At 51.1% G+C, this 22,868-nt stretch overlaps 1 protein-coding gene across 1 annotated transcript in view; it reads right to left on the bottom strand.

Annotated features, from left to right (window-relative positions):
- Positions 1–22,868, bottom strand: part of NSD2 (nuclear receptor binding SET domain protein 2) — a 91,335-nt gene that overhangs the window by 28,524 nt on the left and 39,943 nt on the right. The window contains exons 4-9 of the mRNA XM_078446371.2: positions 17,130–17,296; positions 16,143–16,631; positions 7,717–7,861; positions 5,011–5,129; positions 2,774–2,855; positions 1,517–1,638 (exon numbers count right to left, since the gene is read on the bottom strand). Of these exons, the coding sequence (XP_078302497.2) occupies positions 1,517–1,638; positions 2,774–2,855; positions 5,011–5,129; positions 7,717–7,861; positions 16,143–16,631; positions 17,130–17,296 (1,124 nt within the window). The remainder of the gene's footprint in view (positions 1–1,516; positions 1,639–2,773; positions 2,856–5,010; positions 5,130–7,716; positions 7,862–16,142; positions 16,632–17,129; positions 17,297–22,868) is intronic.

Here is a 22,868-nt window from a genome sequence, read left to right as displayed (position 1 = left end):
GATCAGAATGCGATGACAGAAAAAAAAAAAAAAAAAACCCATTAAAAATCTTTTTACATATAAAAGCCGACTTTAAGCAAAAGGGATCTACGGACCTGAAACTTTTTATTTTTAGTATTCTTTTTCTTTGGGATGGGAATCCTCATTTTTAAAAATTCTTTACGACACTAATCATAATTCCGACAAGAAAAAAGGAAAAAGGAAAAAAAATCTGTATAGAATTGGTCTCTTCCACGTTTCAATCAGCCCCCTGGAAGGTTAGTGAGTGCCTACTGCATTTTCGTGAATGTGCCCGAACAGAAGAGAGGTCTAGTCCCCTGCGCACATCAGATGGCAAGGAAGTTCCAGTCCCGCGCACGTGAGCAGCCCCCACCGCTACTGGTGCTGAGTCCCCAGAGAAGACCCCTCTCCGGGTGGCTCTCTGCACCCGCACCCCATCAGACTGCCCGCTGCCTGGGCCCCCGAGGACACCTCACAGGGGAGGGGCCCCCCCCGTCTAAAGGGAGGAAGCAGCCGAGGCTGAGAGACAGTGACCGTGGCAGGGGCCGGGTCACAAGGGCCACCTTGTCACCCAACAGGGCGAGGGGCTACTACCTTGTTCGAAAAAGCCCAAAGTTAGCAAGTCCTCATAAATGTTCTAAAAACAGGCCTCCTGTCTACAGTGAGGACGAGAGGCCCCCAGGAAACAAAACAACAAGGAATTAAAACTGGAATAGAAGCTCCTCGGGTAGTCACTAGAATCGGGAATCCAGAGCCCCCTCTGGACAAAAAGTGCTACGCTTGCATTCTGAGGCTGTTTTTTTGTTTTGGTTTTAGAGTGGCAAAGACTTTAGATTTGATGACGAAGTCCAGATGTCATGATACAAGGGTGGGAACAGCCTCAGAGAGCTGTCACTCTGCTTCTGTGTGTTCTGCAAATCCAGAAAATAGAGGAGTCGTATTACCATGGTAGCTGTGACTCACCTCAACACTCAAGTACCTAAGAATATGCCAGAATTTAAAGGACCAAAACCAGGGAACGCGGGAGGACATTCCTCCGGGAGCCCAGGTCCAAAAGCCGCTGAGAGGCGCCACGGCAGGTAAGCCGCCCTTCTTCCCGCCCGAGGTGGGTGAGTGCACGACGGCCAGGGTCAGCTCGAGTGACACAGCGCGTCGTGCCAGGGCCAGAGCGGGCTTGCGGTGACGTGGGCCAGGTTACAACGTGAGGGCTACACGGAGCACAACGTTCCAGAGACAGACTGCGAGAACAACTGCACTACGTCCAGACCGGAGCACATGCACGCCCGCCTGTGCATACTCTGCGTGCATGCGTGTCTGTGGCGCTCACGGAGGCTGAAGTCGTCGCTTCTTCCGCCTCCGACTCGCCCAGAGTTTGAATGACCTGAGACTCACCTACGTTCGCCTGTGGCCAACACCAGTGTCACGCGTGTCAAGTCTGACTCACTGGTGCTTCCACCTGGGCAACTAAATGGCCTTCACGTGAACGCCACAGTTAACGCTAGGATTATGATTTTACCTCATTCTCAGTTAGGGACGCAGAAGGAGATGAACTTTTGCTAAAAGGAGCGCACGACGCTGCTGCAGACGCCCGATTTCGCTTCTTCAGTGGTTTGCATGCGTCAGACAGGTGTTTCGTTGCTGTAAGACAATTTTGGTTTATAGAGTAAAACTTGAAGTCTTCCGCCCTCCATCTCCTTCTCTCCTGCTTTAAAATCACCCCCCCAGTAAGTGAGGTTCTAGAGATAAATTTCCCGGGCCGCTTTGTGACACTAAAGGCTTAACTTTTTACCGCGAAAAAACCTCACTCTAAACAAGGGCGGACTGTGCAGTGAGCCCCACTGTCCCCCTGCCTGGCCCCCGAATCCATCAACCTGGGGCCCAGAAGGCTCCATCCACGCCTAGTTTCACGTCCCCCTGGCCACGTTCTTCTGGCGTACATTCCACACCCCGTTTCACCTGTAAAAAGCTCAGTACGTGTCTCTGAGACAAAGTCTTCAATACAAGCACCACACCGCGACACCTTTCTTACAAGTAACACTCGATCCCTTCGTATCATCAAACAGCCACTCAGTGTTCAAACTGCTCGTAAACGTCTTCCCTCCGACAGTCTATTTAACCGAGTTTTAAAAACCAGCACAGCACTTGCTGCGAAATAAGGGAAATGAATCCATTTCCAACCCCCACTCCTCCCGTGAATGTTTCCTTTCCTAGGTACGAGCTGGGAGATGGTAAACCCCCTGTGATAAACTATCAGATACGATAAAACGATAGTGAGAAGGCAAGGCGGCCCAACTCCCCCTTCGTTGTTTTGACGGTTACTTTTCACAAACATGCAAAGCCAGTTTTCAACGCGTGAAAGGGAAACAACCAGTCACGACTTTTACTTCCGCTAATGCAGTAAGTGAAGGACCGGCTCCTAAGAAGGGGTGGAATCTACAGCAACAGCTGGCACCAGCAAGTTAGAAACGTGGATGTTCCTGGTTTAAGGAACTTTTCTAGCAGCATTTTAAACTGAAAATAAAGCCCAACGGAAATCAGTAGAAAAATAGCTTCAATAAAATGCAGCTGGATCATTCGAACAACTTACACATTCGAGCAGTTGATCTTTCAGCTGCGCGAGAACGTCCCTCCACCTTATCCTTGGACCCTGGGCCGTCAGAGCCCCGGGTTCCCCGGACCCTGGCCCAGCCCAGCTCCCCGTCCGTCCACCTGCAGCCCACCAGGCGCCTGGAAGGGCCTGCCAACAAGGAAGAAGCGCTAATGCCCACATTACCTGCCTGGCTCTTCAGCGAGGTGGCGGCCTCCATGGCCTTGCAAGAACCTGTTCGGGCCGTCTTGTCACTCGCCGTCTCTCTCTGTTGTTAAACACGAGAAACAGGAGAACAAGAGGAAGGGAAGAAATGTGACGTGAACCGACATGGGTGGCTGAAACGTGCGACAGAAAAGTCTTCCTCTGGAGATGGGCTCCACGCGCGCCAGGAGGGGGACCCCGCCTCACCCCTCTCCACTCTGCCATCTGCTGGGACAAGGGGGCCAGCGGGGCCGCGCCTCACGACCTAACGGTCATGCTGCCGAGACTCTTCACGTGAGCGGCATTCGCTGTGCTACTCAAATCTGCCTCTGAATTCAAAGTGGAGTCGGGGGTCCGCCCCCCAGGCTGTCCCGTGAACCTGAAGGGGCCCCGGGTCAGTGCCGATGTCACCGTGCTGACCCCCCACTCGGAGGGGCCCCGACTCGGAGACCAGCTCCAGGCGAACTTCACAAAGGTCATCCGCAAAGCACGTTTCACCACCGAGAGACTCCACCCAAAAACACGGTACCGGGACCGTTTTTGCCTAGCACTCGGAACCAGAAGCAGGGGTAGACAACCTCTCCCGACAGCCCCAGGGGCCAGGGGACCGGGTCACAGGACTGTGCAAAAGGGAACAGGCGCACGGGGCGGCACCTGGCGCATCCAGGGCTCCGCGTGTTGGGAATTCTGTAGGACGCACTTACTCAGATTGATAACTAAACCCGGGGAGACACCACTACTCTCTGTTTGCTATTTCCTGAGCTATCAGCTAATCAAACATTTCTACCTATTTAATGCGAGTTTTGATATTTCAAATGTCCAGGGCCACACATTTTTTTAAGGTAAATATGAAATGCAAATATTTCAAAGCAACCGAGGTCACTACGATTGCCAGCAAAGGGCTGCTCTAACACCAGGTGGCCAGAGGGCACAGTCACCACACGCAGTGCAGCGACTCAAGGTGAACGTTACCTATCTCAGCACTGGACACTTGACAGGTGCCCCCAGAAGAGGCCCTGGTGGCCAGAAACACTGGGCAGGGCCCGTGTGCCCCCTGAACTGCAAAAGCAGCTTTGAAGTAACGGGGGCGCCCACGTGGCTCAGTCGGTTGAGTGTCCGACTCTTGGTTTCAGCTCAGGTCGTAACCTTGCGGTTTGTGGGATCCGGTCCCGTGCTGGGCTCTACGCTGATGGCTGGAGCCTGCTTGGGGCTCTCTCCCTCTCTCTCAAAATAAATACATAAACAATTTTTTTTTAACGTTCAAAAAGAGAAAGAAGACAGAAGATGTGGTGGCCGCATATTTACGCTTCAACGATATGCGGAATTCACTTTCCATTCCAAAAATACAGCAAAACAATAAAGGAGCCTCTTAGGTTAGAAGATGGTATGAGCCTTTACTCAAAACCGTAAGTGCACAACTGCTCTGTCAGAACTATCGCTAAACAGCTTTACGCTAAGACATAAGATGCAAAGCCTGCTGGGGCACCTGGGTGGCTCGGTCGGTTGGGCGTCCGACTTCGGCTCAGGTCATGATCTCGCGGTCCATGAGTTTGAGCCCCACGTCGGGCTCTGTGCTGACAACTCAGAGCCTGGAGCCTGTTTCACATTCTGTGTCTCCCTCTCTGCCCCTCCCCCGCTTCCACTCTGTCTCTCTCTCAAAAATAAATAAACTTAAAAAAATAATTAGGGGCGCCTCGGTGGCTTGGTTGGTTAAGCGTCCGACTTCGGCTCAGGTCACGATCTCGCGGTCCGTGAGTTCGAGCCCCGCGTCGGGCTCAGAGCCTGGAGCCTATTTCAGATTCTGTGTCTCCCTCTCTCTGACCTTCCCCCATTCGTGCTCTGTCTCTCTCTGTCTCAAAAATGAATAAACGTTAAAAAAAAAAAAAAAATTTAAAGATGCAAAGCCTGTTTATGCTCCCGGTTCGTGGAGAAGCTCACTGGACGTGTGAGCCAATTTCCATAAATGACACTGAGTCATAAAGCACATTGGAAAAGGCTCACGCTCCCTGCAAGCATGAGCACCGTACGCCAGGTGGGAGAATCCACCGTCTCTCTAGCTACGTGGACCCTGGCCAGGCAGACTCGGCCCCCTGATGCACGTTCGACACCCACTGAGCACCACCCCAGAGGAAGGCCTCCTGCCTCCCACAGGCATCCACCGAAGAGTCACACGGGAGGGCCACAGTCCTCCAGCCTGGACAAACCCGGGGTGCAGTTACCTTCCGGAGACCGTGCTTGTCGGTCCTGAGTCTTTTCCTGGGTGCGTCTTCAATTTCAACGTCTTCAGGAGGGTCCTGGGTCCTCTTGGTATGGTTTCTTTTTTTCCCATTTACGTTACCTTGGAACAGAGAATGGGCGAAACTGACATGAAAAGCACTCCACGAGCCACCCTCCAAAGCACTGCTCCCCCAGTCGGGGCACTCTGCACCAACCCAGCCCAGGAGGGTCTCCTGCAGGGCCGTCGGTTCCCAGGGCCCAAGAATTAAGGACCAAACCTCTCTGCATTCTGCACACGTAACATCGAATACTGGAGAACGCTTACCTAATCTACAGGTTATTACATTGGTATTTCTCATGATAACATTTTAATGTACTAGAGCATTAAATGTAAACATAACCCAGGAGTTTACTAACACTCAAAGATGGAGGAATTTAAGTGGAACTTTAGAAAGGACACAACTTGCTACTTTTTATACATTTCCTTAAAGAAGCATGTTGGGTAGCAGCAACACTGCTGCCCTGTCTGCAAACCAAGGGTTTTCTACCAGCGGTTTGTGCCAATTACGTGTTTCCACGAATATCAACTAATCCAAGTCTTAACGTGTTCAAACAGTACTGACCTAGAAGAGGGAGACATAAGGTAATCTTACGGTGCAGTAAGAATTCGCAGTGCAAATTCTAGAGAGGTGATTAATTTGAACAGGCCGATGTTGATTTCAAACGCAAACCCAGCATTTCCGTTTGCATGACTCTCTTACAGAGGTGCAGGGCTTACCCCTGGACCGTCCGGGAAAAACATCCTGTGGAATGGCAGCGCTATCCTCAAACCTTCCTACCAGGCGGGACAGAGCCCTCGGGCCAGGAGTGTGGCGCCCAGCAGGAGGTCACCCCGGGCCGGGGCAGACCCGAGCACAGAGCTGAGCGGCCGGGCAGTCCCGGGACGGCGTCAGCCGGCCCCCTCCCGGCCACGGCACCGTGGGCTGCCGTGGCGGCACAGGAGAGGTGTGCCCGTGGAGCTGTGGGGGCGGTGGCGGCTGCTAGGAGGCCGTCCCCACGCCACCGGCACAGGGCACCGCCAGCCCGGCCTGCCGCAGCCTCCACCGCCCGGCGTGCCCAGCCTCCTCGCACGTGCCCACTGAGCCACAGACACCCGCTAGCAGCAGCCGCCATCCGGCGGCTCACCTTCACACAGGTGAGGTGGGGCCGCAGTCCTCGCGGAAGACGTCCCCGGGCCCGAAATGACACAGCAGGGGCTTCGTACGCAGGTAAGCAACGTGGGCATCCGCCTGACTTCCTCACACTGAGGCCGTGGCACAGCTTGTCCCACAAACACAGTCCGCCCGCCATCTTGGTTACCGGCACGGGGGCCCCGATGGGGAGGCCGGAGGGCCCCCAGGACAAGCACACGCTGGACACACACACGGAGGAGACCAGCCCTGCCCCCCTGTCTAAACACTCGGTAGCCGTCCCAAGTGACCACACGCGACCCACAACCACCTGCACACTTACTCCAAGGATAGTTAAATCTGGCTTCAGGAAAACCCGACTCCTTCTTAAGTAAGCCAGTCATTGAAAAGGGACACTCCTCTAGATGTAGGGTCGTGACAGAGTCAGGTGATCTTTTGCCTTTTAAAGAAAGTGCACAAATCCAAAATATGCTTACTAGTCTACCTGACAGCATTTGCAACAAATCCTGAACTGGACAAAGTCAGTATTAACACATGAGAGAGTCGATGTGGAGACCCAGAGGCCCTAGAATCAAGATCCTCCGTGAACGAAACAGAAAGGTCTCTAGTGCGTGTGCAATTGGTCAGATGCACCAGTGCTGGTCCAGAAGCACGAGCAGGTGCCCACGAGGAAAGTGCGACTCTTTCTGGCTCTCGCCCCCCTCTAGGGGGTCTTCGAACACTTTACATCTGGCCCCTCCAAAGCTCTTCAGGGCTGAACCTTGAGGTACAGAACTGTTCTGTATGTAAACTGATAACCAACCCATCACACTTATTTTTTACGTTAGAAACGTCGGTTTTCCACAACACGTGTCCAAGCACGCACAGATGACAAATCTGACCGTCGTCACGGTTCCTCCAAAAGCTCACAGTGTTAAGTCTCCCTTCTCTTTCCGTTCACCAACGCAAAGTAGCATTTTTTTGATATTTAAACTGAAGGCCTGTGAAAAACCAGAGGTCACCCACATTTAAGGTCAGTCCACAGTCACCTTCCTCACCCTGCGAGCTCTCCAGCAAAGAGGCCAGGAAGGCCCCCCTGCCTGTAGGGGCAAAGCCCCTTGCGAGGGGCAGGCACAGCCCCTGCTGGGAGGGCAGCCTCGCCAGGGGGGCCACAGGCCGCGGTCGGACTCTACCGTGCCACGTAAGCCCGGGCCCCCTTCCTTTGGGCGTCCTCCCCTACACCGCCCCGCCGGCTGCAGGGGTTAGAGCGCCCGCTGCGCTCGGGCACAAGAGCGAGGGGCCCGAGGCCAGACGGAGGGTGACACCGAACGGCTCTCGTGCGATGATGAGGGAGGAGCCCCAGACAGCGGAGGTGGCTTGATCGCGCCCACACACACCCTGGCTGCCGGCACGGGCAGCAGGGGCAGGGCTGGGGAGGGCGGCCCCGCCGCCCCCCGGGCTCCCAGACCGGGGCTCGGCCGGCCCCACTACGCACACCGCACACCTCAGCAGAGCGCACTCGCTCGGCTCTAGGTTTACCGGAGTCTTCTTCAGACTGGGGAGAGGCCACGAGGGCAAACTTGGTGTTATAGCGCGCCTTCTGCTTCTCGTTGAGCATGTCCCACTGGGAGCCGAGCAGCTCTTTGACCTCCTCGGCCGAGGCGTCCGGGTGCTCTGCGACCACCTGCGGGCACAGCAAGGGCGGGGTGAGAAAACCACACACTGCAGCCCACTGCGGGTCCGTCCGCACCAAGTCCAGGCATAGCCCCCGAGAACCCAGCACGTGGCACACTTACCCCCACGTCACGGAGCTGTACCCCACAAAAGCTTCAAAGAGAATTAGTGAGGATCTGCTGCTATAACTCGTCAGAAGTTTATAAATGAAAGCAGCGTGGTGAAAAGTCAACGGAACTTATGACAACTCAGGAAATGATAAATGGCAAGAGGAAAATACATACTTTCCCCAAATCACTAAAGTATTAGTAAGTTACAATTTTCTAGGCATCCTTGACAAGTCAGCAGTGGGAAAAGTGCCCCGCGAGCGCTACCTGTCAACACGGGGGGGGGGGCGGAGACTTGGCTTGGCTTTCCATGACCCATGACTCGGGCGCGTGGCCTGGATGGATGACACAGGGGACGAGGCAGGAGCACCAGGCCCCATCACCGCCCGGGTCGGCACACAGACACGGCCCTCCAGCCGCGCAGGGGCTGCCTGCGCCAGCACCCCAGAAGCAGGCCAGAAATGTGGACCTCGGGCCCCACCCCGGTCTTCCCCAAGGTCTCCGGGGGACCCAGAGTACCCTGATCGGGTACCCTGAAGCCTGATTCCTGGGCCCGCGGCCTTGGCTGCATGCTAACAACCCGGGGAGTTGGAAAACCTCTGGTGCTCAGGCCACACCGAGGCCGGGTCACGCTCTGGGCCTGACGTGGCTGCTGTGAGGGCTGCCGGGGGCCCCGCTGCGCTCCCAAACTGGAGAGCCACCAGCAGCAGAGGCGCAGAGGCGCAGAGGCTGACAGATCGCGGCCTGCAGGCCAAGCGAGCCCCACCTGCTGTCCTCTGTGTGGTCTATGAACCAGGAATTGATTTTACACCTCTAAATGGTGGGGAAGAAGAATACTTCGTAGCTCGTGACAATTACAGGAAGCTCGGGTATCAGTGCTCCTATCTAGTCTTACTGGAATTCGGCCCCAGGCACCGCCGGAGGCCGCCTTCCGGCCCCGGCAGAGCCCCTTCGAAGGCCTGCTGCCTGATTCTGAGCACTGGCCAGAACGCTCTGGAGCCAGACCCCAGTCGGCACGCGGCACATGCACTCACAGCGACGCGAACTCGGGTGAGCAGAGGTGTGGTGTCGTCCTCTGCGATGCGGCCACCCCGATCTCCCGCCTGTCCAGCCACCACGGGCCACATCTGCCCCAAAACGCAGCCCCCACTCACACCACGGTCACCACAGTCGGCTTCCTACAGCCTCCCGTGTCCCCCACTCGTCCCCACGTCCCGGCACGCCTCCGGCTCCCCCAGCCTTGGGCCTCAGAGCACGCGCACCTCCACGTGTGGGTGCACAGCCACCCAGCCCTCTGCGCCCTCCCATCGCAGGGCGCCTCTGGCAATCACAAGTCCAGCCCCGGTGCCCCGTGGGAACTGTCCCCATCCCCACCCTGCCCCCGCCGCGGCCCCACACACACCTGCCCTCCCCTCTCACCTTGGGGGCTCCCCCGGCCTAGGGGCCGGCAGGGTTCTGTCCCGCCCGCCCAGCCTGAGGGATGAGCTCACCAACCCCCACGCTTCAAGCACCGAAGGTCTCAGACCTTCAAGCAGCAGAGCCTTCTGTGCACGGCTCGGACTCACAGGACGCTTGCCTTCTCGAACTCTCCTCTTGAAGATTCCTCAAGATCAGCACATGCATTTGTGGACCCCCCCACCCTATCACCCGCCCCTGAGTACAATGTCCTCAATCAGAATTAATCCTAACAGTGTTCACAGCCACCCCCCCACCGCCCCCCGTCAAACAAGATTCCCCACTCCTCCTTGAGGCCCCCTTCCCCCCTGCACCCACATCCCTGCCAGGCCGGCCAGCCCCTCTCCCAGATGCCTCTGCACCCACCCCACCTGGATGGCTATGGTTTCAGCAACCGGTTTTCTGGCTCTTGGTCCTATCCATCGACCTGCTGACATTCCCACCCTAAGAGGTCTCCCTCTTGCACCGAGAGGGACCATGGCCTGGCCCACACGTAGGGTAGAGTCCCTGCCAACGGACAATGTCTTTCATGGCCCCTCAGAACCCGGAGCCCATCCTCACCCCCCTCTCATCCCTCCCCGGACAACTCTGCACTCGGGGACATGATGGCTCTGTCTCTCCACAGGCCCTTCCCTCCCAGAAACATTATCTTCCATCAGGCTGACTTTGGGGCATCCTTCAGCTACAACGCTGCCTGCCTGCCTGCCTTCTGGCAGCATCCGGAGCTAGGGGACAGGAAATAGTGTCGTGGCAGCCACCACCCCACCTACAGCACTCACCTCACTTTTTCACCCAAGTCGCCCACCCAGACTCTGGCCGGGGCCTCAGGGTCTCCCTCCCGCATCTCAGGTTCAGGAAGCAGCGGCTGCCCAGGAAGGTCTGAGGGGTCTCATCAACGCAGTTGTGCGGCACAACGGCTGCACGTTCAGCGTGCACACACGTTCGTGTGCACAGGCAGGCACACACGCACACGCTTAGGGCCAAGTCCCACTCCTCCTTCCTGCCTGCGTCCCCCCACTGGCAGAGGACGGTCACTTTACATGTCTGGGTTCAGCGTAGCCAGCCCTGAGACAGGGATAACTTGTGCCAGCCTCAAAAGGCCTTCGTGACAACCGAACGTGATTTTTTTCCAGGAGAGCCTGGGTGGCTCAGTTCAGGTCAGGATCTCACGGTTCACGAGTTGGAGCCCCACCTCGGGATCCCCGCTTGGGATCCTCTTTCTCCCTGTCTGCCCCTCCCCCGCTCGTGCGCACCATGTCTCTCTCAAAAGAAACAAACTTAAAAACAAATAAGATGGTCGTCACAGTGGCAGACCAGCCACATTCCTCACAGACGGCAAGCACTCAGCGGTGGCCACTGCCATACTTTTAATAAACTACTTCGGACACACAAAAAGGCACAGCAGGCTGGATACCCCCAAGCTCACACGCTGCGCTGCCTCAACGACACCGGAACAAAGATTCCGCGCACCCCTCAGGGCTCGCACTCCCTGCCCCCGCCCCACCTGTCTCCCACACACCCGTTCAGACCTTTGTGCCGCCTTCTAGACTTCTGGGATGGTCACGGCGCCACCCTCCGAGGGGCCCCGGGAGCCGCTGCCAGGACTCCCGCCTCCCTGCTGAGTGGCACTGCCAGCGTAGCCAACGCACAGTGTAGACAGGCAGCCCACCGGCTTTCAAGTCTGAACTTCCAGAAGACGTCGCCCTGCCCTCCGGGATCACCCGTTCCACCAGAAGCCTGCCTCGGTGCCACCCCACGGACAGGACCACGCGCTGAGGCCTCCCGCAGGCGCCATCAGTGCAGCACCTCGGAAGACCATCCCCCAGCCCCAGCCCCCCCTCTTAACTGTGACCTCACGGGACACCCTGAGCCGGAACCACTGAGCTGCTCCCAAACCCCCGACCTGCAGACACTGTGGGCGGATCCACGTGTGGTGCTGGTGGTGGTGGTGGTGGTGGTGGTGGTGGTGGTGGTGGTGGCGGCGGCGGCGGTTTTCAGGCCGGCTTCACACCCACTGCGGAGCCCGACGTGGGGCCTGAACTCACCATCCTGAGACCAAGACCTGAGCCAAGATCAAAGTCGGACGTTCAACCGACTGAGCCACCCAGACGTCCCTATGCGTGCTCTTGTTTTAAGCCATTAGGTTCTGAGGCAATGTGTTATGCAATACTACACAACTACCACGAACGTTCGTACAAAGAAGGACATGAAGCACGGTTCGCTTCTATCGCATTGATAAAAAATTGGGATCAGGGAAGGTGAAACAGATTCTTTAAAACTTGGAAACTGAGACCACACACATCAGTAACCAATGACATTGCTACTGATGCTGGAGCCTCTGGGAGATCCTTCCTGGGATTTTCGTCACAGTGGGGCTCCCCCAGCTGCTCTCCCTTCCTTGCCTGCAAAGTCCCCCCACACCCCCACCCCCACCCCCGCCCAGGTCCTCATCAGCAGGACTCCATCCCACTGCGGGCTTTGTCTCCCAGCAAACTATTCACCACCCCCACTGCAGCCCCACCACTGTGCTCCAGGGACGCCACAACAGACACTTGTGAGCTGAGCCTGCTGGACAGAGAGAACCAAGCAAAGCACGTTAATGAAGAACTCAACCCACTTCACAAGGCAGAATGTTCTCCTTCGTTTGCAAGAAGGAACTTGAACTTCAAAACAAAAGCCCGCGGGTAGCAGCCAAAGATCCCTGAGAGTCACAGTCTTCTATCTAGTGACCCTGGAAAAGGGGGCAGGAAGCAGAGGGAAGGCTTCATCCAACTCTGTTCCTCAAGGGTTGGCCATGATTCATCAACTAACTACCAAACAAAAGCCATCCTTGGACTCACCGTCACCCCTCAAAAAGAAAAAGCCACCTAGAGAGACCCAGATCGTTTTCCAGGGTGAATCAGAGAGCAGCCTCCCCAGTTCAAGCCTACAATTACTTATCACAGAACCAGCACAAACACGCTTGTATTAACAACAAAGTCGCTGAAACAGTTAAAGACCATCCAGGCGTCATCACTCTTCTGACGACGATAATCGCCCCAAACCAAGCAACACCTGCACCCAGCTGGGAGGGAAGGGGCCCATGGGCCTCATACCCCATCCCCAACAGAGACCGGGTACAGGCAGGGCAGGGCAGGGCGCCTGTCTTGAGTGTGAACTGAAGCTTCATCGGGCACCCTTCAGTTTTGGCTTCTGCATTCAGCAGGACGCCACGGCAAACTGTGCGTCACGTGCTCTGGAGAGGCGCTCGGAGCTGAGGGACTCCGCGGGTGCCCGGCACCTCACACGCACAGTGTCTGGGGTGAGAGGCTTCCGTTTGCTCTTGCCACTTTCCTTGGTACTAGAAAGGCCATCCTGAGAGCAGGATGGGTCCCCAAAGGCAGAAAGGGTGGTCTCGGGAAAGCGGTTTGAATCCTCAGGCACCCGCTTTTCTCTTGTCATTTCAGATGCGCGGAGAGGCCAGGGACAAACAGACGGGAGTGTGGCTGGCTGGCTGGCTGGCTGGCTGGGGTCGAGAGCCCTGCCCTGCTTCCCAGAGCACGCAGCTGCGCGGCAGCCACAACGGGGGCCCGGCGGGGACCGTCCGCGCCGCTCCGCGCCCCGTACCGCTCCCAGTCCGACAGAGGCCGCGGCTCCTCCCTGGGCAGACTTCTCCGCTCCGGGACGCTGCTCTTCGGGGACAGATGAGGCAGATGGGGGGGTAAAACGGGGGGTGCGCTGCACTTTTCACACTTCCCACGAGTGACGGGATCTGCACGTCCTTCGGCCGACGGCCTCCTGCTGGACTGGCGGCGGCCCCTTCGCCGCCGCCCCGAGTCGGCCACAGGAACACACGAGCCCTGCCCCTCCCTTAACCACCTTTCAGTTGCAAACACCATGCCACCTCCTTGGGCACGTGGGCCACCTTCTGCAGGGTCAGTACCCGGGAGTGACCTTACAAGACAGAAAAAACATGCATCTTCGGGGCACCAGGCTGGCTCAGTTGGAGAAGCATGTGATTCTTGATCTCAGGATTGTGAGTTCAAGCCCCACGTTGGGTGTAGAATTACTCAAATGAATGAAAAAGTAAATTTTTAAGATAAAAACTTTAAAAAAACACAAAAACAAAAAAACACGCATCTTCAATTCCGCGATACGTCACCAAATTTCTCTGGAAACCAAGTGTGAAGAACGATGGGGCTCTCTCTGCCCATCCTTCCCGAGGCGCGGGGCTGGGGCGCTCACCCGGCAGCCGCGGACAGTCCTCTGTGGTTCCCTGGCTGCCAGCGACGCAGAGTGACCTCTCTCTGTGGATGCACTGGCTGCCCAGGCTCTTCTAGAAATTGCCATTTTCGCAGCCTTCAGAATGGTCTGAGCTCCGTACCCAGTTTGTCCTTTCGTTTTGTTCCCGGTGTCCCTGTCACATAAACTTTCATTTTAACGTAGCTCCTCAGGGGCCTGTGATCGGTTTGGCTTAAGAAATCCTCCCCTCTCCCCAAGGACAAAGTTGTCGCGCAGTGGCTGAGTTCTGAAAGCCCTGGGCGGTCCCGGCGCCCGTCCAGACTGTCCAGCTGCCCGCGCCCCTTCCCCATCTGCTTCCAGGTTCTTCTCTGGGTGCGGCCGCTGCCCTGAACATCCCCGGCCGACGCCACTGCCCCCAGCAACAGAACCTCCTGTGTGGTGGGCAAGTCCTCAGGCCGGGCTTCTCCTCAACGTGGCTACTCATCACCCACTTACAAAGTGCAAACAAATTCCTACTGGGAGTTGTATCGGGATTATATGGAATTTATAGTTTAACATAAGGTAAATTGACAACCTCAACTTCAGAATACGGAACCTTCCTATATATTAATGTGTGTATTTACTCAGGTCTGCTAAGATACCAAGAGTTATTTCTCCCAAAGTCATACATATTTTGTTATATTTTCTTTTTTTCCTTCAAATTTTTATTTATGATTCTTAGGTAACATATGTAGTGTGATGTCGGTTCCAGGAGAATCCAGTGTCTCGTCACCTCCGCACAACGCCCAGTGCTCATCCCAGCAGGCGCCCTCCGTGGTACCCATCCCCCATCGAGCCCACCCCCCACCCACTTCCCTCCGTCACCCTCCGTGTGCTCCCTGTCCTTACAGTCTCCTGTGGTTTGTTTCCCTCTCTCCCCTCCCTTCCCACGTGTCCATCTGTTTTGCTTCTTAAATTCCACATAGGAGTGAAATCACGTGGTATCTGTCTTTCCCAGACCGACTGATTTCGCTTAGCATAACGCCCTCTAGCTCCATCCACATCATCGCATATGGCAAGATTTCCTTCTTTTTGATGGCTGAGTGGCATTCCATTGTATACATACATCACATCTCCTTTACCTGTTCATCATTTGGGCTCTCTCTGCACTTTGGCTGTTGTTAATGCTGCTATAAACAAAGGGGTGTGTTGTATTTATTTCTTGATACCTTATATTTTTGTTGCTGTCATAAGTGGTATCTTTTTTTTTTTGGTAAGATTTTATTTTTAAGTAATCTCTACACCCAACGTGGGGCTCAAACTCACAGCCCAAGATCAAGGGTCGCACGCTCCACCAACTGAGCCAGCCAGGTGCCTCAGATGGTATCTGTCTTATGTTGATTTCCTCTTTGTTACTGTTCTTGTATACCGGTCCTAGTGAACTTTTATCAATTCTGAAGATTTTCTTTTTTAAATATTTTTGTAAATGTTTTTTTAGATTTTTGAGAGAGAGAGCACGCACGTGTGCGTGCTACTCCACCTCGGTGGCACCCGGGGCGGGGAGAGGGGCATCTGAAGTGGGCTCTGAGCTGACAGCACAGAGCCCAACGTGGGGCTCAAACTCACAAGCTGTGAGATCATGACCTGAGCCAAAGTCGGATGCTTAACCGACAACCACTCAGGTGCCCCTGTAGATTCTCTGAAGTTTTCTACACAGACCTCTACAAACAATGACAGCTTTATTTCTTCCTTTACAACTATGCCTTTTTTATTCGTTATCCTTATCTTACTATACTGGCTAGTATTTTCACTACAACACTTAATGTAAGTGGTAAAGAAAGGCATTTTTGTCTTGTTCACGGTTTTAAAGAGAATGTTTCTAATGTTTCATTAGTAAGTGTGATGCTTGCCGAAAGCTTCTGATTGATACCCTTCCACAGATTAAGGAAGTCACCTTCTAATCCCGGCTTGCTAACTTCGTATCAAAGAGCAATGAATTCTATCAAATGCCTTTTCTCCGTCTACCGAGTGGATCATTGATTCTGCAACACAGTGAGTCACACACTCGATTTTCTCCCATTACGCCTTTCTGTTCCTAAGGAAAGCCCCTCCCAACCCGTGTATCACTACACGTAATATCGAACATAACCAAGGCCGGGGGCCTAATCCCTTCAGCTCTTTACAACCAAGCCTTATCACCATGTACTAACCGATGCCGCATTCTAGGAAGGTGATCAAGAAAAGTGTTCCAACGCTTGCCCTATCGATATATTTCTGTCCCTGCTGTCTCCTCATCCGCAACGGGAGGGACGTTCTAGTAGCCCGGAGCACACAGGCAAGCATCTCCGCCCTCCAGGACGAAAGTGGCGGTTCCCTAACACTCACGTATTACAGCTCAAACCTCTGCAAAGCTCACTACAGACCGTGCTGAGAGCACCGCGGAACGGAAGGACTGCGCTGAAAGGATGTTCCCCGAACTCAGGAACCCCCAGAATAAACGCCCAACTGAGAACCCGGCACAGTACCGACCTCATCCCTGTGCTTCTGACAGAAGACCAGAAACTGGGATGCCGCATCTCCCTTCCTGCTTCGTGGAGCGGAGGCCGTGGCCTTCTTCCTCCCAGGAGGAGACCCGACTCCTCTCTTGGGGTCGGCCTCTGCCATCTTTTGAGGAGTACTCTGTACTGTCCCAGGGTCACCCGCTCGGTTTTCGGCAGAGCTAGACAGCTTCACTCTCCGCCTTCTCTTGACGGGAACGCCCTCTTCTCGCATGGACTTGGGGTCAGCAGCAGCTTCCTCGGGGACTCCTGAGGGCTCTACCATGGGTCCCAGAGGCGGAGCCTCCACAGAAATGCCTGCCTCCTTAGCTACGTGAGGGTTGAGGTGAAGCCGCTCCCCCACGTAGAGGAAAGTGAACTTGGCCTTCCGCTCCTCCACCGACATGCTTGCAGCTTCTTCTGCTTGAACGATGCCCGTTTCCCACTGGGCCCTCAATTTCCCTGAAATAGGTTTCAACAGCTGAAAAGAGAAACATAAGACACTGTAAATTTCATTATACAAACAAAAAAGTTAACCCACTTTAAAGAAGAATATTTTTAGAATTCCAGACAAATTTAGAAATCAAAAGCTATAAAAACCAATTTACTTGAAGGTTTAGACAGAATTCAGCCCAATGTAATAACTGTTTCTTTAAACCAATTCCAATCCCATTTAACTAATGTAACATATACACTACGTAGTATATATCATAGATAACATTTCATGTATTTTTATGTATACAAAGAAAAATAAAAATTATAAAAGAAATTATCTGATTATCATCCAATGAGTAAAACGAATAAACTAGGTCTCTAAGGACACTTGTCGTATTCTGTAACACAGCATACTTGGGCAAAATCAAACAATGATAGACAGAAATCATTATAATATATCAAGCAACCATAGTTTCAAAGTAAGGTAAAAATTAAGAGTAAAAATTATTTTGGTCTAAAATTATACTTAAGGAACATCTATCACCTTAATTTTCTCAGCTTTCGTGGGTGCCTGCTTGGCACTTTCCTGGCATAATTTTTCAAACTGTCCTTCTCCTTCAAAAGCTACAAGGCTCTTCTCAAATATCCAAGCTCTTTCTGGGGCATCACCAAAGAATTGTACGTGATACTGGCGTGCACTCTTTTTCTGACCTAGTTTTTAAAATAAAATGTTAGAACTTGAAAGTTAGAATTTGGGATCAAATTAGGCAAGTCTATTAATAATTAGTGATATGAAGTTGGAAGCTGCTTTGAAGTTGTTTTATTTGGTTCTGTTTCAGTCTGTTAACCTCAAAAAAAGTCCTACTCTTTTTACCCCACCAAGCTCCATGTCAAAGAGAAAGGAAACACATTTATGAGGGACTCAGGTAAGATTCAAATTCGACTAGGAAAGAAAGTAAATAAATGCTCTCCTTTATCTCCTCCGTCAAGATCCACTTAAAAAGATTACCAAATAAAGAAAGTAAGAGAGGACATCAGCAAAAGGGCCATTCAACAGAGAGGGTACTAGGCAGCAATGAATGGGATACAGACTGGTGTCAGATGGCCCGGGTTCAAATCCCAACCCCATCACCTACCAGCTGGGCAACCTTGGGCCGGCTACTCACTCACAATGCTCAGAGGGGGAATCAGGGTACCAATGACCTCTGAGGGCAGCCATGAGGCCACAGGGTAACCCCTCAGATGTCCACTGCTGTTCCTCTTAGCAGAAAGGAAAAAGCCACATCCTACAGTGCAGCCAGAAGGGAGATGGGTGAGGAAAGAGACACTTGAGCCCAAAATCCAAGAGAGGATCCCAAAATGCCATATTTGGCTGAACAAGAGTGAGGCTGAAAACAAGCAAGCTGGTTAAAAGGTCAGACCTCTGTGCCAAGTGGAGGGAAAAAGGGGGATCTCCGTGGGAGGACCGCCAGGCCCTGTTCCTTCACAGAGAACGCTGGCCAAAAGAAATCCAAGAACACTTTCTACAGAACCAACACATCCAGAGGAAAAATGTCTCCATTGAGTCTTTTGGAGATCCCCCCAACTAAGTGGCCGATGGCCAGCTGGACCCTCTAAGATAAGCTGTCCGTCTCCCCACACACGGGCTGCAGCAGCTCTAAGTGGCGCTCTCTCAAACGCAAACACGGCATCCAGGACTCCCGGGACCCAGGGAAGCCTCTAGCATAAACAAGCCCAAGATACACAAAAATAAGCAATCTCTGCAGGGCCACACACACACACACACACACACACACACACACACACCATGCCAGGAAGAGAGGACACCTGACAAAGAAAATCTCTAGTTTGCTATGTAAAGAAAACAAAAAGAGCTATCAGAAACTTTAAAATACAATTATGAAAAAATAAAATCATTAAGAAAGCTTGGAAGGTATGTTAAGAAATCTCCCAGAAAGAAGAAGATTAAGATGAAAAATATCTACTCCTGTAAGAAACCTATAGGATCAATCCAGGAAGGACCATACTCAAGTAACTGTCCTTCTAGAGAGAGAAACAGAGAAAGTTGTCAAAGAATTAACAACACAAGACCACGTCTCAGAACTAAAACAATTCTAAGTGTCTCATCCAATACCCACACCAAGGTACATCTTTGTGACATTTAAGCCATTGAAGGAAGACAGCTTCCATGTTAATGGAAAAGTGTAATAGTACTTCAAGAACAATTCTGGATGCTAGAAGGAAATCATGTAATACCTTCAAAATTCTGAAAAGAATTATTTTCAACATAAAATTCTACGTTGAGCCAAACCATCAATCAAATGTGAAGACAGAGAAATAGCATCCTATGAACCACAAATTTACAACCCATACACACTTTCTTACAATACCAAAAATATATTCCAGCAAAAAAGGAAAACTGACCAAAAGCACAGTGTGGAACCACACAGAACAATGCACGTAACTCAGGAAAGCATCTTTAAGAAGTCTAAGATTACTATAACGCAAAAGGTTAAAAGAGTGCTGGCAGTCCAGACTGAAGCAGGAAAATGGAAAATTCTAGCACAGAGCTCCAGGGGAAGAAAAGATGAGAAAAAAGAACATTTCCATAGCAAAAGAAAATCTGAGCAGCAAGGAAGGACGGTTAAAAAATGAGATCCAGGGAGCAGAAAAGGAAAATGGCAAACACAGGTTTTCACATTTTCCCCCCAACAGAAAAATCTATATAAAAGGAGGAGTTTCAGGGACAGAAAAATAAATAAGGCTGTATAGACAGCAAAGCACAGGATTTAAAAGTAAAAGCAGCAGTGCCTGGCTGGCTCAGTCAGTGGAGTATGTGACTCTTGATCTCGGAGTATAGGTTCAAGCTCCATATTGGGCATAAGAGCCTACTTTTTCAAACAAAACAAAACAAAACAAAACAAAACTAAACAAAGGCAATAATTAACTCCAGGGGAAAAAAAAGGTTGTATAAGAAAGAAAATGCAATTATAGAACACACTTCTCTTGTCACTCAATGATATTTACACAGTCAAAATTATGTGAACATTTATGTTTGATGTAATAAAAACAGCAAGTTAATTATATGCAGAGGATGAAAAGAAATAAGAAATAATGGAAGGGATCACTTTCCATAATAGAAAATCAACAGAAAATATCTAAATGATAAATCAAAAATGGTAGTTAATCAGGAGTCTGGGTGGCTCAGTCAGTTAAGCATGTGACTTCAGCTCAGGTCATGATCTGATGGTTAGCGGGTTCAAGCCCCGCGTCGGGCTCTGTGCTGACAGCTCACAGCCTGGAGCCTGTTTCAGATTCTGTGCCTCCCCCTCTCTCCCTACCCCTCCACCACTCACATTCTGTTTCTGTTTCAAAAATGAATAAATGTTTAAAAAAAATTTTTTGAATAGTAGTTAATCCAACTATACGACATTCTGAAAACAGCAAAACTATGGAGACAGTAAAAAGATCAGTGTTTGCTGGAGGTTCAGAGGGAAGGAGAGATGAATAGGCAGAGCACAGAGGTTCTTCAGGGCAGTGTAACTATTCTGAATGATACTATAATGATGGATATAGGTCGTTACACATTTGTCCAAACCCATAGAATACACAACACCAAGTAGGAACCTAATTTAATCTACAGACTTAGGGTGATTGATGTATCACTGTAGGTTCATTGATTATAACAAATGTACCACTCTGGTGGAAGATGTTGATGGGAAGGGAGGCTGTGCATGTATGTGGGTGTACTATCTGTACCCTAATTCTTCTGTGAACCTAAAACTGCTCTGAAAAAAATAATAAAGTCTTTAAAAAAAAATAAAAGTAGTTAAAACTAGAAGAAAATGTTGGAAGTGTTAAAAATACATTAGCCCTAAGGAGGAGACTGGACTATTTTTCACTATTAAACTCTCAATAGAATTTGATTTGTTTGTTAAATGTGCACACTTCTTTAGGGTATGTGGATGGCTCAGTTGGTTAAGTGTCTGACTTTGGCTCAGGTCATGGTCTCCCAGTTTGTGGGTTCAACCCCCGTGTCAGGCTCTGTGCTGGTAGCTCAGAGCTTGGGGCCTGCTTCAGATTGTGTGTGTGTGTGTGTGTGTGTGTGTGTGCGCGCGCGCCTCTCCCCCACCATGCTGTCTCTCTCAAAAAAATGAACATTAAAATTTTTTTTAAGTATGTACACTTTGATTTTACAATAGGTGAGATTAAAAACTATGTTAAGAGATTTGTGACTTCTTCCATTACTTTAATACTTTGAAAGAACTTTCCTTGGTCACGAAAATGACTATAGGCATATGTCACACCATTCGCATGACAAAGAAGGTCTGTTACAGTGCATATAATGAAACAATATGAACTTACATTATTTTCTATCAATAGTTAATTACACAAAAAAATACTCCTTACAGATAAAGTGGAAAAAAAAAAAAAAGCAGAGAAAAATACTATAGTCTGATCCCAGGTTTGTAAAATAAATATAATTAGTTTTGAAGTTCTTTCCTGTCTAGAAATTTGGTAGCAATATAACCCAGTTGTTTTCCTAGTTTTGTGGGTTTCTTTAATCCATATGAATTTCACTGCTTCAAGAGGTGAATATATCAGTGTTTTATTTTACCACATAATTAACCAGTTGTCCCACCATTTATTAGTAATTATTTCTTCCTGTGATTTCTGATGTTCATCAGTCATGTTCAGTATGAAAACACTTGTCATTGACTCCCCCTACCCACACAACCTTCTAAAAGAACCTATCCTCCACCAATAACCCAGGTACCTAATTTTGCACTACAATCCTTTTGTCCCCATCATGGCCCATTGGACTCAAGGTGACCCTCTGGCTAGACCCTCTGGGCTAGGTGACCCTCTGGGCTAGGTGACCCTCTGGGCTAGAATGAGCTAGAATGAGTCAAGAATCTCTCCAGATTCTGTGAATCCTTTGAGTTGACAGCAGTCACCCATGCATGCAGAATGGACCCCACAAAGAAACAAGGCTGCTTTGCAGCTGAAGCTCCAGGCAGGAAGAGCAGCAATTAAAAAAAAAAAAATGCAGACAAGTGTCTACAGAAGCAAGAATAGAGAACAGGGACAAAAATCACAAGGACATGACACCACAGAGTTCCACAGAAAATAAAGGACAAGCATCACCATGCCTGAATTTCCTGGTTTAGTCCCTGGAGGGCACTAGAGCACCAAAACAGGGAAAGCAGACACTGACAAAAAACTGCCACCAGAAGAAGGCAGGTTGGCTATCAGTCGATTATTTTAACATACCTCTCTTGGTAACTGAAAGAATAAGCCAAGAAGAAAAAATCAGTAAGGAGATCATACTATGAAGCGATATGATAACCCAAGATATGAGAAGGCCAGATTACCTATCATATTTTTTGAAAATGCTGGAATTTAGAAATAAAGCAATGAGGGTGACCTTCCGTAACAGAAAATGTGACAAAAATTTTTTCCACAACAGAAAATGACTGGACCCCAGACGGCAGTTATCTGATGAGGAGACTAGTGCCATACGGGCATACCCTGGACACGGTGAAGCTCTCAGGTGCAAGAGAATTGTTCTCTTCATAGTGTAGCATCTAAAAACCTACATTTATCTTCTGTTTCCAACTTGAGTCAGGCCTCAAAGCTGCTCATCCATCTAAGATACCCTGGTAAATAACAGGCCAGACAAGTCCTGCTACTGCGTATCACAAAAATGCTGTCTTAACGTTTGTTTATTTATTTATTTCGAGACAGAGTGTGAGCAGGGGAGGGGCAGAGACAGAGGGAGAGAGAGAATCCCATGAAGGCTCCACACCGTCAGCAGAGAGCCCGAATCGGGGCTCGATCCCAGGAACCGTGAGATCATGACCTGAGCCGAAATCAAGAATGGCGACACTCAACCGGCTGAGCCCCCCAGGCGCCCCTGTTACAAACATGCTGTTAAGACTTTCATTAACTTAGCTTCTCAAAGGGAATGTACACTTTCAAAGGAGCCTGGATTGAGCTGTGGTCTAGGAGTTGTATTCTCGTCCGCATGAATGTTGAACATCAGGTTTTTAAATCTGAGTATATTACTAAGATCCAGATTCAACCACAACTATAAATCCAAGTGTGATAAGTAGGAAAAAAAAAAAAAAAAAAAAAGTACGCCTACGCAAAAAAAAGAGAAAACTTGGGGTGGGGTGGGGGTAGGGTGAGGGAGTTGCACCTCACAGGAAAAGATCCCCATGCTCAGCCAGCGCCATGCCAGAAGCCATCCTTCCTTCGGGTCCCTGTCCTGCCCCAGTGA

The sequence above is a fragment of the Panthera onca genome, chromosome B1 (genome assembly GCF_046562875.1).
Source record: "Panthera onca isolate mPanOnc1 chromosome B1, mPanOnc1 haplotype 2, whole genome shotgun sequence".
Taxonomy (NCBI): domain Eukaryota; kingdom Metazoa; phylum Chordata; class Mammalia; order Carnivora; family Felidae; genus Panthera; species Panthera onca.
Note: the sequence above shows the minus strand (reverse complement) of the source record. Positions and strands in the feature narration are given on the sequence as shown.